The sequence below is a fragment of the Daucus carota genome, chromosome 4 (assembly GCF_001625215.2).
Source record: "Daucus carota subsp. sativus chromosome 4, DH1 v3.0, whole genome shotgun sequence".
Taxonomy (NCBI): Eukaryota; Viridiplantae; Streptophyta; class Magnoliopsida; order Apiales; family Apiaceae; genus Daucus; species Daucus carota.
Window position 1 is genome coordinate 34,075,662 of NC_030384.2, and position 15,387 is coordinate 34,091,048.

General features: G+C 32.5%; 1 protein-coding gene across 1 annotated transcript; it reads right to left on the reverse strand.

Moving 5' to 3' along the window:
- Window positions 1-9,142: 9,142 nt before the first annotated feature.
- LOC108217941 (sodium/calcium exchanger NCL1) lies at window positions 9,143-13,383 on the reverse strand. The gene is made up of 9 exons (XM_017390853.2): window positions 12,818-13,383; window positions 11,574-11,786; window positions 11,245-11,435; window positions 11,019-11,170; window positions 10,653-10,929; window positions 10,407-10,519; window positions 10,026-10,257; window positions 9,668-9,913; window positions 9,143-9,519 (listed from the first exon to the last, which is right to left on the reverse strand). The coding sequence occupies exons 1-9, from the start codon at window positions 13,230-13,232 to the stop codon at window positions 9,271-9,273; spliced, it is 2,088 nt and encodes a 695-aa protein (XP_017246342.1). The 5' UTR covers window positions 13,233-13,383; the 3' UTR covers window positions 9,143-9,270.
- Between the last annotated feature and the right edge of the window lie 2,004 nt (window positions 13,384-15,387).

Below are 15,387 nucleotides of genomic sequence, written 5' to 3' on the forward strand. Positions count from 1 at the left end.
TACATAAATTATATTATATCTAAAACATGCCCAAATCTATATCTTACCACTCCACAACAGAAGTCTCATGGCTAGAAATGCTACTCCCATTGTTAAAAATGGAGATGTTGTCTTCATTGATATCGATCCTACAAATATAACATATATCAATCAATATGGAATAATATTTGATGTTTAAACAATTAAACAAAAACAATAATATATTTTTGTAATTTTTATTGAGTTGAGACAAACATCTGTACCTAATCCATCTCAACTCATTGTCGTCTAACCATGAAGCTTGGAGCGAATTATCCTGATATGTGAAATTTTAGTGATGGAACATAAATTATGTTAATTAAACTAACAAGCTTTTATAGAGAACCAAACTTACAATTAAATCGGCTATAGCTGCTTCAAAATTGAACTTTTCCTCTACTGACAAAAATGTCGATAGTAATTTTGTTCGTTTAGATGTCTTGGGCTCGCTGATCTCCCCGTGCTTCCTTTTCAATTTTAAGTTGAGCTCCATTCCTGTCCCCGGTAATAATTCATGTTAAGCCGCCCGTATATATATAGCAAAAATATATAGTACTCTAACAGCCATAAAACTTGAGAATGAAATGTGATAACTATATAAATTACCAATCTACAAACTACAACAAATTCCAGATTTTTTCGCGAATTACCAGATCGATCTTTAGTAGAGTACCGAAATCAAAGAGCTGTTAAAGAACACCTTCGCTTAGATCTACAATTAGCAGATCTACCCTGTTGATGAAGAGAACAATTGGTCACTATTGGAGGTGGTGGTAATAATTGAATTGAAGAAGTTGGTAGTGAACGGGAGAAATCACATACACAAATTATATATGTTAACAGAAATAATTGGTTAAGAGTAATTTGAAGGGTAATTGGCTGAAAAAAGATCTAAGGTGGTGGAAGATGGTGGTTAAGCTTGTACGATGATTTCCCTAGAAATGCACAAAGAACCCACACTTGTGCTATTCTTGTAAACAGTCAATTCTTTCCTACAAGCTGCCTGATGAAGCCTCACCTAGTTTTTAGGGAAGAATAAGTAACCTAGATGGGCTAGGGTTCGAACATGTCCTATGGCCCACGTCCATCTATTGGTTTAATTTTGTGGTATTCCATGGTGGGCCTTCATCCATGGCCCATTATAAGTCATTGACATTCCATGGTGGGCCTTCATCCATGGCCCACTATAAGTCCATGTCATACAAGCCAGGATTCTACATAAGATTTACTTCAATACATAAGACTGCCCACCTCCAATTTAACAGACCCTCATTAAATTAGACATGTTGTGTCCAATTCTTCCTCAAAGTCAAAGTGCCCTTATTAATTTTCCTGTAAAACAATACATATAAGTTGTCTGCAAAGGTGATGAAATCATGTATAATTGTGCTTATCAAGAAATCAATCGGCCTGTATTGAGGGTGTGAGGGAGAGAAAACTTGCTTCCTCGAATTACACCACCCAATTTGTACAATTAATGTATTATAAAGTTAAGGACTACAAGCCGTTTCTTCCTTATAATTTTCTTAAATACTACTCCCTCCGTCTCAATTTATAGGTCCATTTTGGAATAAACACACATATTAAGAAAAAAGTTGGTTAGATAGAATCTTATCTCATGTATCATTAATTAGTGCATTGATAAGTGAGAATATTGTTGAGTTTCAAAAAAATCACAATAAATATAGGGATTTAATGCATTGAGAAATGAGAATAATGTTGAGTTTCAAAAAAATCACAATTAATATGTAGATAAATTGGTATTGAAAGAAGAGAGGGACAAGTATTTTGGGACAAATTTTTTTTTCCAAACTGGACCTATAAATTGAGACGGAGGGAGTATTAAATATCATCTTCTAATTCAAAATCTACAATAAAGTAATAACGTGTGTTACAAGATATAAAATAATATTTATAATTTTAGTATTACTAACAAATAGGGTGTATATTACTTACTTATTTATTTATTTCACTAAAATTATTTATATAAATGTAAAAAAAATTATTATTATTATTGTGTGTATATATATATAGACAATAAAAGTTTTTGATACAATAATTTTATTTAAAATGATTGAGAAATTTAACATTATATTCGGTATAACACAAATTACTAATCTTATTTTGAAACAAGAAAAAAGTTCCATGAAACGAGGGAGAATAAATTCAATCAACATGGCTTTACTTAGGATTTTGAATAAAATTAAAAAAGATTTTTTTAAAATATGTAACATACTATATATATTTTAGGTATGTGTATGGGGCACCCATTTTTCGCTATGTTACATAATTTCAAAATTTTATATTTAATTAGATTTTTAGTTTAGATGCTTTGTTTAAAATTTAAACATTAACTCTATAAGTTGTTCTATAGGAAGTTATTAATACGATGAGTGAAATGATATAATTGTGATATTTTGTATATATAAGAATTAATATATTTGGACCTTTACAAGCTCAATCAAATAACTAATTTACGTAAATTTGCTAGTTTTTTTTAACTAGCAGTGCACAAACTAACCGGCCGAAGTGTGCAATGCCAGCAATAAATTTCAAACTTATTTGTCAGCAATTCTCACTTTTATGTTATTATCTATATTATAGATAAACAACATGGTTGGGGCTCAAGAGAAACTCATCCTTAAAATGGAATCACAAAACCATTTATTTCTGTTTGAAAATCCTAAATTTTAAATAGATTTTCATGATCTAAATTTAAATACATGCTTTTTGCATGTGTTCAAAAATAATTCTAATACATAATATATAAACATAACACTTTTTGTATGTTATTACTTATTAGTAGTAGAAGGTTGTAAGGGTTACTAGGGGTTCTCACACTAAGGTTTTGCAAGGAACAAACAATCATTATCGACCATATTCCATCGACCACACTTTTTTGTAATATCCACAATCAGAAACTTAATGATAGTAGAAATTAAATAAGATAAGCATGAAAATCATTTGCAAGTGATATAGAACACCATTACACACCATATATTTCATCAACCAAACTTTTTTGTAATTACTCTTCAATGCTGATTTTAGACAATTAAACGTTGTTTCTCTTATCAATGCCCTTCAATAGCATCAAGTTCATCTTTATTAATTCAATGCATTGGGACTGCTCCACCTCCAATTTGACCGTCCCTCATAAAATTAAACATGTTTGGCCCAATTTTTCCTCAAATCTTGGAGTGCATGCACATATTAATTTGGGGTATAACAATACATATAAGTTGTCTTTGCACAAGTTGTCTGCAAAGGTGATGAAACCATGTATATATAATTGTGCTAAAGCAGAAATCAATCAGCCTGTATTGATGGTAGGGGTGTGCATGGTGCGGTTTGGTGCGGTTCCGGACATTAACCATAACCAAACCGTTAAATGCGGTTCGGTTCGGTTAATTATCATTAACCGTAACCACACCAATTAAAACGATTTTTCGGTTGCGGTTAATAATTAGTCGGTTGCGGTTTTTTTCGGTTTTTCTACTTTTGTCCATAATAAAATTTTTTTTAAAAAAAATATAAAATTTTCATAAACATGTAAGTTCGGTTACTCATGTTTCCATATATGAGGATATAGCAAACATTACATACTTTCATCTAAAAACACTTAATACATAATAAAAACTAAAACATACATTTTTCAACAAGAAATTAGATGATGTCAAGTCAATATAATTATCCATAATTAACTAATCATAAAATTCAAATAAAAAGTCTTCAAAAAGTACATAATAAAAAAAGTAGAATAGGTTTCATAATAAAATTTGATTAGCAGATTAACAACATAAATATTTCTGCTCTGTGGAAAACTACAGTAGTCCTAATCTTCTAAGTAAGCGCTACTCCAAATATTTGGGTGCTTTTCAGTTATTTAAGTGACTCAACAAGTGAGTGTCTCTGGACAAGAAGCCTCGATATATAAAATAAGATGTGAAGTGTAAAAATGATTGAGGTGCTTTATTACTATTATTAATATATATATATATATATATATATTTTTTGGTTCGGTTAATTTCGGTGCGGTTTTAGCATAAAACCGAAAATAAAACCGCACCATTAATTTCGGTTATTTTCGGTTTTATTTTCGGTTTGGTTTTTCTCGGTGTGGTTTTTCGGGTTTTTCAGGATTTTTTTGCGGTTTTAATTTTTTCTGCTCACCCCTAATTGATGGGTTTGAGAAAGAAAACTTGCTTCCTTAGAATTACGCCACCAAATTTAACATGCATGTTGATTTATGTAGTTTTGTGTTAGCCAGCATTATTGGTGCTAGATAATTTGATAGAGCCGGAAACATTTTAGGTCTTCAATGGGACAACCTGTAAGTAACTGCACAGGAGTTGGCAGCCTGCAGTGTGTTTGAGTATCATCGATCACCTCCTTAATTACCATATATATATAATTAAACAATTGAAGATAAAAAGCTGCAAATAAATAAATAAAATTAAACATAGTACCTGACACTGCATGCTCGAGACAGTGGTCTATGATCTGTATTATAATCATTAAAATGTAATTACGAAAATACCTTGTTCTTTCCCGGCCGGTGTGTTAAAACTATTAAAATGTAATCCTGAAAATACCTTGTCTTTTCGAGACCCGTTTCTACTATAGATGTCATTCAGGACATCACACATCACCTGCACCATTTCCATCAATGTTGCAAAGCGAATAGCTTGTTCCTTGGACAACTTAGACTTTTCTTCCCCGATCTGTTGCACCACCATACACACCTCGTTAGGGGTGACGCCCAAGATGTTTGGGTGCTCTCGGGCACAACAGATGGTTCGTTCCACGACTAAATATTTTCTCTGGTGCTAATTGGAATAATATCTATATTTGGAGGGTTAAATCCGCCAAATTAAAATATTCAAGCTGCATCGGAACACACCTCTAAACATTCAAGGTTAAAAGGAGATGAAGCCTACTAAACAAATTTGTATATAAAAAGACAACCATGATAATAGATAAAAAGTTCAGAAAAATACTCAACAAGAATGCGTTTAATAATATATTTATTTATTTTCAAATTTCGCCCAAGGTCATTTCAAAATTTTGATCCTCAGCCCTAGTTGGCCAAGATTTTCCTTTCCTTTGTACGTTTTTAGAAACCCTGACGGCTACATATACAATAACAGAAAATTAAAAAATTCTTGTAATTCCCCACATTTTTCTAGCACTCATCATTGGCATTAATACCAAGTAAGTCCTTGCTCGAAGGATCAACATCATTGACCACCAGACTTTCTTGGTCCATGTTGCCATCAATTTCCTTGTCAAAACTGGAATACATGTTTAATATTCCCTCATCCCCATTTTAACAATCTTGTTTGCAAATTTCACATATATATTAAGAAATATTGAATGTGATGTGTTATTATTATTGTCATTGTTAAAATTGAATTAATTACTGTACATATAACTATAACCAAGTTTTCATCCATTTTATTATAATTTCATAGTTATTTGCCTAAAAAAATTTAAAAAGTTGTGTGAATTATGATAGTTAACCTTGAAAATAATATAAAATTGCATTGAACAAAAAGAGGACAAAAAAAATTCATGAAATGCTAATACACAACATCTCATGAAAAGTAATGAGTCTTGAAGATGAGTGGAAAGCCCATAATTGATAAAATTTCTTCCATTATCAGATGTTAGAAATATGTTTTCCTTCGTGACAAAACAAAACACTTAGTGTACGTAATTATAAGTAAAATGTAGTTGATCAACATATAGCATGCTATATGTAGTATCCGTTTATCAGGTACCCCATCAATCGATGAGATCTTTATATATAGCAAATAGGTTCTTTATAGTTTAAGAGTTGATAGAATATATAAGTTGATCAGCTAATGTAATTTCTGTCTATCAATGGATGTCTAATTAGGATAATAAATTGTAAATATTTTAAGTCATCAAAACTACTCAAGTGAAATGAAGATCAACAGCTAAATCTAATTAAGCAATCAAAAATGCGGTTGCTTTTAGCTAAAAACGACCGTAAGGGTCGCTTTTGATTAAAAGCCACCGAAAACAGGTGGTAGCTTCTAAGGGGGTCGCTTTTATCACTTCCAGTCGCTTTTGATTAAAAGCCACCGAAAACAGGTGGTAGCTTCTAAGGGGTCGCTTTTATCACTTCCAATCGCTTTTATATAAAAGCGACCGTTTTTTTGTCGCTTTTATTAAATTTTAGATTAATGATTTCACTTCTATTTTTTGATGAAAATTTGAATCTCCGGCCTAAAAATCTTAAATTCTACCAATATCGGTGGAATTTGATAAGCGACCATGGCTTTTTCTGTTCACTTTTATATGACAATTTATAAACAAAATTTGCCTTTTTTTGGTACCTCCTGTTTAAAGATCAAGGAAGGGGATTAATTATAAAAAAATGTTATAAAGTTGCCACAATCTTAAACTTAAAATATCATTAACCATATATAACATTCAATAACTTCCAACACAGAATTCCATTACAAACCACAGAATGTTTAGTTAATTCAATATACTGTTACATCCTTACCATAAAGTAACTGCTAGTCCTATGTTATAAACTATGTATTGTACACAAAAGAAAACAGAAGTAACAATACATATTAACACAAACAGTCTCGAATAATTTTGCACATGGACTGTACATTTATGCAATGTAAAATTTTCCATGGAGACGTAAGAAGTACCAAAATTTCTATGCATGTCGTCGGCTAAATTGGTTAGTTGAAACCCCTTACTAGGGAGCTGGTTGATGGGAAGAGTTTCCAGCTGGCAAGCTATGCTTTTTTCCGGGGACTAAGAGATATAGGAATGAAGTATCCGGCATTCCTTCCTTTGAAGGATAGGCACGAACCATACACCTCTTATCAAAATCTCACACTCCAGTCATACACCTCTTTATCTTTGTCTGTAATTTTAGCTAAGCCCATGTGGATAGCTAGATTTGTCAAACATATCTGTAACAAGTATCACTTCATCGATTACTCATATTAAAATAGCATACATTTGTTTATAACAAGTTGAAATAATGATAACATTCTATATTTCAAATATAACTATATATAAAAAATATGTCTTAGACGTATATTTAGCCAACAATTATAACACCCCATTGTAGATGCCAACTCCAACCATGAAAACCTTTTAGATAAAAAATGACTTGATGTACCAAAAATAAAAAATATTGATAATCTGATGAAAATATGACTATATTTATTGAACAGCTAGCAAATGCCACGTCATCAATTAGAATATTAAAATAATATATTCTAATTATAACAACTTTAAATAATAATAACATGCTATATTTAAAATATAGCTAATCAATATAACCAATAACATCGAAACAAAATGTGTTACAAGTTGACCAAATTTTACATAATATGTTACACGTGCAATTTAATCAATCTCATTAGACATATTTTAAGTAATAGTTTAGCCGCTTTGATTAATATAAAGTTCTTATTTTTTCATATCACGACATTCAACTCATATTGACATCGTCCATAGTTAGAATCGTTGACTAGTTAAAAGTAATTGTTTAATTATCTTGATTATTGCAGAAAGACATGAATAAGTCATTATTTTTTATGTATTCACATAATTGAAATCACCGCATATTAACATATTTATGATTGAATGGTGAAAAAAATAAACAAACATAACAGGTGACAAGAGTAGTTATTTAAAAATAACTATTTAATATTGATTATTATGGAAATATACAAATAAATATTTATTTTTATTTCTTCACATCGCTAAAATTAACTCACATTAACATATTATGTGTTGTTCATGAACTTTTTTTATAAAAATTATAAAATATATAATCATTCCTGACAAAAGCGACCGAATATTAATCAGTGGCTTTTGTTTTTATAGTTTTTTAATTCTCTTACGCAGGAATATTCCCGCTCAAAACATAAAAATTACATAAAATTTAAAAGCGACCGCAAGACTCAGCCGTCGCTTTTATATTTAAAAGCCACCAAACAAAAGTGACCCCTCATAAAAACGCATCAAACAAAAGCGACCGCCAATAAAAGCTACCAAATACGGTCGCTTTTGTTTATCAGTCAACTCAAATTTCTATTTCGAATAAAAGCCATCACTTTCGGTGACTTTTATACTTGGTCGCTTTTATTTGGTGGATTTTGATCTTTTTTTTCTTGTAGTAGAGAATAAAGGTTCATCAACTATCTAAAATTTATTATTTATTTTTTTTTAAGGAAAACATATCTAAAATTTAGAATAACTTTGATAACATAAATTTTGCATCAAAAAACTTTGATAACATAAATTTATTCGCAAACAAATACAGCCAAATATAATTGGAAGTCATCTAAATGGTCAAGAAGGAATTACATGTTTCCCATGAGTATAATGCCTATAAGCCCCCATAAATCACAGTGAATGAATTTAAAACACTCATCGCTAGTGTAGTATCTTTTACAGGAAAAGGAATTCTTGATTGTTTGGAAAATTGACACACATCACAGGTACTGGGAACTTATCTGATTGTAAATCTAGGTAGGAAATTATTTCAATTGTAGAGAATGCAGGGTGACCTAATCTGGTATGCCACCCTAGTGCAGTGATGACATTACAAACATCTTGATGAAGAGCATGATTTATGTGGAGCTGATACAAGCCAGCAACAGTTCACCACTGCATTAAGTCACGGAGAAACAAGAGAAGCAAAGCAACGAAAGAGAATGTGGAAGTAAAATGCAAAATGTTTATCATATCAGACAATGCAATAATTAGTTCCTTTACAGAGTGTTTGATTATATATATGCAGATCTAGCAAAACCTTTCTAGCTTACACTAGAAGTAATTACATACAAAATTTCTAGATCATTCTGCAATCTCTTGTGTTTCAGAAACAGTGTCCATAACTTTCTGGTCAAAGTATTCAAAAACAACTTCAAGCTGCTTATAACATTTTATGATGCCTAAAAAAACAAGTACTATACATAAAATATTTCAATTTGGAACCGGTTATTTACTACGAGATCACATTATAAAAAATATGAAAGACAGGAACAACATACAGTAACTGTAAATGTAGTTGAATCAAATTGCATTATTTACCTAAAGGGATAAATGTTATGATATGTTTCTTAATCAAAATACTTCGGAGCCTGAATAATGAAATATTTATTATTAAATGTTTTAGTTCAGAAGTTTAAATTTCTGATTCCACCACTGCATACATTTGCTCATTTGCTTGTGTAAATAGACAGTTCAGGGCAACCAAAAGTAATCATCGACCAAATAAACGATGATCAAAGATAATGGATACAGCGAGTAGGCAATGAACATTATCCAAACTGGGAACCGGGATATGAATGATGCGATAAGCCCCATTACAGAGCAAACAATAACTACGATCATCACTTCAGCAGAGAAATGCCATACTAAACCACGGAAGTATACAACTGACAGAAGAACAGAAAATCCAAGAACATTGTTCATGAACACCCCATCATAGATCTGCAGTCACAAATTAGTATAATTTACTATGTTAGTTAGATACTATGTGAGGAAAAAAATGATGTCCCAATGACAATGGTGTGTCTTTGTGTTCTTGACTTGTAAGTTACTTCCTGATTAAAATAAAGAAAAATTAAGTGATGCGAACCTCAGAAAATGTCAAACGAGTATTTTTTGGTATCTTGTCTCTTACTGCTCGAATTGCTGATATAGCTGTTCTAGCACTTGTAGCCAACGGAACTAAAACAAAGGCAACATAAAATGATGGTATGTCTGCAGATGTTGCAAATTTCTGAACGCTGTGTATCAGGGGCTCGGCTAATACTGCTAACATTACTATTCCAACCACCAACAGAAATATAGCCTTTCCCCACGCCCTTGCTGATCTGTCCACCTACACATTATTTTATGTAATCAAGTGAAAAGATTTCATTTTAAGTCAGCAGTGGGACTGCTTACTAGCCTTGACAATTTTTTAACCAAGATTTTATTCATGGTTTGCTTACATTGTATTGTTGAGTATTGCCGCCAGTTTTCTTGATCCACTTTTTGAGTCCTATTGTGAATTCTTCAAGACTAATTTCTTCATTTCCGTCAGTGTCAAGATCTTCAAATATTTTCATCAGTGCCTCATCTTCAGCCATTTGCGCCTTATCTGCACTAATATCTGAGAGCAATGCCTTCAATTCAGACTGCGTTAAAGATTTACTCTTGTCCACATCAAGTCTTTCGAACAACCTGTAAACAGTTCATTGTTGGTTATGCACTTGCAAGGAGTTATTAGTATAAGCCGAACAAAGTATGAGAACAGCAGTCAAGTGTTTGATTGCGAAGAGACTGAGAATATTAAAATTGACCAATATATGCTAGAAGCACTGTGAGCTTACTCTATGATGGCAGACTCATTAGCTTCTCCATCTTTCATATGTCTAACCTGCTCAAGAACTTGCTTCTTCACATTCTTCAATTTCTCTTGTTCTTCTAGCACCAGAGTAATTGCCTAAAAACCATGTACAGTAGCAATAAAATTTAGAAGCACAAAGCCAGGAAGTAGGAATACAATATTAAAAATATAGAAATTTCGGATACGGAAATGAATGACAGCACTTGGGCATGCTCTATGATCTGATTACCTCATCTAAATGCTTGATTGGCTGTCCAGGATCATGCGAATGGCTTGCGGGTTCATCCACTGCACACATAGTTGTGTGAAGCCAATGTTTAACTGTTTTCATAAACTCTGTCAAACTGATTTGTTCATTCCCATCATGATCAAGTTCGTTCAAAATATTCTCCATAACCTTTTCCCTGCTTAATACTGACTTGCTAAGTTTGATTCTGTTGAAAAGTTCTGTAAGCTCGGCATGAGATAATTGTTGGTCTCCATCTTTATCCAACTTTTGGAATAGCCTGGAAATGTTAAATTGTACAAGAAAATTAACGATTTGCTTCAATATTCTCAACCTAAAAGTGTGAAGCAGAATTTCCAAGATAGTAACCTAGAAATTGCATCTTCATTAGGCGCACCATGGTCATCCAGGAGTCTTTCTGGTACGTATTCTTGCACATGGTTAATGACTGCTAAGACATGAGTCTGATGTTCAACTTTCAAATAATCCAACCTTCTATCTTGTATTGAACTGTGAGAGAACTGAAAAAAAAAAAACAGGCTCAAATAAAAGTTTCAGAAAGCTTATATATCATATTAATTTGAGAAGTGAATACCTGATAGCTGAAGTACGCAAGTAAGAGGACAATCAGAGCAAAAAGCGTCACTAATATGTCAATGTTATATGCCCTAGAGTTATATGATACATTAAAAATCTTTGGCGCTAGTATAATGATAAATGGTACTACTGAAACAAGCATAATTTTTGCCGTGAAACTAGTCTCTGCATCTGAGGTCACACCATAACCTGTGACAAAACAAACACGAATACATAAGAATAGTGAAGAATAGCACAACATGGATGACTAGTTGCAGTCCTGAGAAAAAAATAATATTGGTAGAATATAAGATCTATCAAAATTAAATCATATGGAAAAAATCAAACCGGATAATAGTGATGGTGGTTTCTTTTGTTGGCTTTCTGCAGAAGGATCGCTGACAGGGATAGAATTGGTTTTATTAACAAAGACTTGTCGACCCAAGAACAGACAAGTTCCCCACAACAGTGTGAGATTGAAAATGGTTGATCCTGCTACCATACCAACTCCAGTTAAGACATTTTCTTGAGCTCCCTCGTCACTGCTAAACAGCCCAGTTACTGCAAATAGGCCAGAGAGTTGAAACAGAGAGAAACTTTAGAATGCCTTATGTTATGATCAATATTATTGTATACTTACTAAGACAGAAGGTTTTACACTAAAAACATCAGTGGGTCTAAAATATATTAATCATGAAATATGTAAATTAATAGCCTGCCAAGAACTCTCCCAGGATCTTAAATCATGAGCAGAATTCCACCTTTGAATTTACTTTAATGTCCAAACTTAATATTCAGAATATTAATAATAGTAGAATTTAATCGGATCATATATTTTCTTGATGTATAACCAACTGTCAGCGCGGTTATAAGTTTTCACAACTTCAAGTCCATATAGCCAAACTCAACAGAGCCCATATGTCAACATCAGAATTAAAGAATTTCAAGTCACCCTTAACATACATAATTTCGCTTATATTCTAAAGAATGCTACACCAGAACCATTGTCAATCATCAAGGGGCAAATGAATTTAAAACAGTACTAAAAAATGATGATGCATTGATATTAGAAAACAGATTTTTTTTTAAGAAAAAAGAAGATTATTATTTATTACCTATTTCCAAAGCAACCTTATATTAAAAACGAGGGGGGTAAACCTCACATGTATTGAAAATATATATTGGTAGTACATAGTTTTACTTCAGATTTACTTAACAAGACTAAAATAATATTTTCATAAAAGAAAGACAATTTAAGGATGGGAAGCATGTCATCTTTACTGCCTATTCCAACTTTCAAGGGGAAGAGCACAAGCTGATACTTAGATTAATCTGTGTCGAGATCTAGATCTTATTACTATGCAAAGTACATGTCAGGCAGGAGCGTAAGTAAGAGGAACGAGAGACACGACACTTGTTCTTCCTAAAAAAATTTAGACATTTTCTCGCCATTCTAAATTTTAGAAAATTATAGAAGCAACCCCAAAACATTTATTTTAAAATATACAAGTATTTTCCGAAATTTTGTTTGCTGAAACCGCACCTGATGACAGGTAGATTTTTATAGGAAAAACTAAATAGCAGAAACTTACCAAGTAGTATCAAGGACTCTGGAAGTTGAGCAATGACCGGAAAAGCACTGGCACCAAAGAAACCAGTCCCAAGAATCTCAAAAATCCTCCCACCTCCGGATAGAAGATACGTCTCGCCATGATACAACAAGTACTCATACACGATGATCAGAAAAAGATGGCCGAAAACACTTTCTGAGCATGGCAAAAAACCATACATATGCTCGCACTGCTCCTCCGAAGAATCCAATCCTTTCAACTGCAAAATTGAAGATCCTGTTTTATTTCCCTGTTTAGCACCATCATTAGTGACACTACCGTCTGAAACCAAATGATCAGGGCTACTGAAATGAGAATTTCGACCCTGCACTTCTATACTTGAGAGGAAAACAAGAAAAACAACGGAGATTGCAGTTCTTGCAAGTACTCTTTCCATTGCAGAACAGTTGGAATTTCAATTATTTTTAGCTGAGGCAGAATGTGTACTATATATAACCAATACATCTGTTATTAATGCCATATCTCACTGCTCTAGAGAGGAAATATATATTATTAGACAATGTGCATAACTCATAAACCCAACAACCAAAATATTATATAAAAAACGTGAAGATGACTTGTTTATAACGAAGACTTGGGATCAGATCGGTTTTACATTATTGTAGATACACGATTAATATTTAAATTTTGAAAGAGGATAATTTAAGCGGAAAATGGCAAAAAAAAGGAGAAGTTGCTTATCCCTCCGCAGCAGGGTCATTACTTACGTTGTGAATTCGAGTTGGCTCGACCCCCAAAAAATCAAGATTTGTTGGTGTAATATGCAGTAGTACTTATGCTTATAAATTGAATTAAAGTCTCCACACTTCTCGATGTGGGACTGGGATGTTACATAAAACTTTTTAAACAGAGGAGATTGCAACTATTCTTCGCATTGCAGATACGTTGGCTTTGAGAGAGAAATGAGAATGTTTATATGTAATTGACATTCTCACTGCTCAGGTAATCAATGGAGCCAAGTTGGCTCAGCCAACAACCAAACTATTATTCATATTAATAGGAATGACATGGAAGACTTTATATTTAATGATTAATATCATTGTCTTTTGTTTCGTGATAGAGGCAGCATAAATTTTATTTTCTGTAGATTTATTATTTTCGAAATGAATGATTGACTTATGAATTATTAAATCATACTCCTGCTACAGAATAAGGAAAGATGCAGAAGTAAATTCAAGTTCTTGTTATATACTTTAAAGTAAACTGTTTGTTAAATAAAAATAATACAATTTGGGAGTTGACTAGTCAGGCTCTATGGTTAATCAAGTGTTTGAACTCGTATTCTCTCCGATCATTTTTCCACTAAAGCTGGAATATTCAAAGAGCGAAAATGCCATAGATGCTGGCAGTGCTACTTGTTTGAACCTGAGTGTGAACTGTGATATAATTGAAGATGTACTTATATACTAGTAAGATCGAGGAACATGTGATGAGTAAAATATGTATTAATTCACAGATGTTTAAGTAAGACAAAATGGTGGACCATGTGCAAAATGCAGAAGAATAGTCCCTTAATACGTTGGTGTCACTGATATTATAATGATGATCAGCCGAGATGTAACTGTTGGTAATAATTTCAAACATGTTAGCCGTAGAGATTTTATAGGAGCCGATTAAATAAGTTTAGTGGGTGGTAGAGTTAGTTTTTTTTTCGTAGTAGTTATTTGTTTGCATCGTGCTTGAGTGTTGAGTAGGAGTTATTGTTTCCTGTTTTCTAGCTAGCAGTTTTCAGCAGTAGGTTTTACTATTAATCTTTGTATTCAGTACTGGTATGAAGTAGTTGTCTTTTGACACAAAACACTTGCCTTGTTTGTTCAGTTTTATCTCATATTGGTTAACATAACTATACAATTATATAACTATAGTAACAAGTTATTTATTTTCGGCTCAAGTTTTTTAGTATAAAACTAGTAGGTTTTCAATCCAAACCTGCCTACTACTTGGCCGTATAATTCGAACCTTCATGACTGCTTGTCGACATCATCGTAGATTTCATACTCTAATCTAAAATTATGTAATAATTGTGCAGTAGATCACACTCTTACAATTGTGCACATAATTGTGCAGCACAGAAGCAGAATTGGGCAAATAACAGTTATAAGTGGGTTTCAAGTTCCAGCTAAAACCTGCAACAGTTTAGTAACTCTTGAAATTTGACAGATTTCACAAAATAGATACCTACGATTTTTGTTTACAGATGAATACTGTTGACATGACTAATCTGCACTGTTAATATCTTCTGCCAAATGTTGCTGCTATATTGTTTCTTCTGCTGTCATGTTACGCGGAGTTGATTAGATGATGAACCCTCAAAAAACTCTAATCAAAATATGCACAACGAATTTGTTTATACGATGTATATACTCACAAAGTCACTAACAATAATATCAGCACTTTGAGAAGTTGAAATATAATATGAGCACGCGGAGCTTAAATGGCTTACAGTATCAAGATAAACATCTGAGAGGGAGATTATTATGTTCTTTTTCCTTCCCTGCTTGTCAAGATTAAAAAGCACATTTACCAATCTT

Coding starts and splice junctions, on each gene's coding strand:
- LOC108217941 (XM_017390853.2), bottom strand. CDS start 13,232: ATGGAAAGAGTACTTGCAAGAACTGCAATCTCCGTTGTTTTTCTTGTT. Junction 10,930..11,018: donor AATGAAGATGCAATTTCTAG/GTTACTATCTTG, acceptor TAACATTTCCAG/GCTATTCCAAAAGTTGGATA. Junction 10,258..10,406: donor AATGAGTCTGCCATCATAGA/GTAAGCTCACAG, acceptor AACTGTTTACAG/GTTGTTCGAAAGACTTGATG.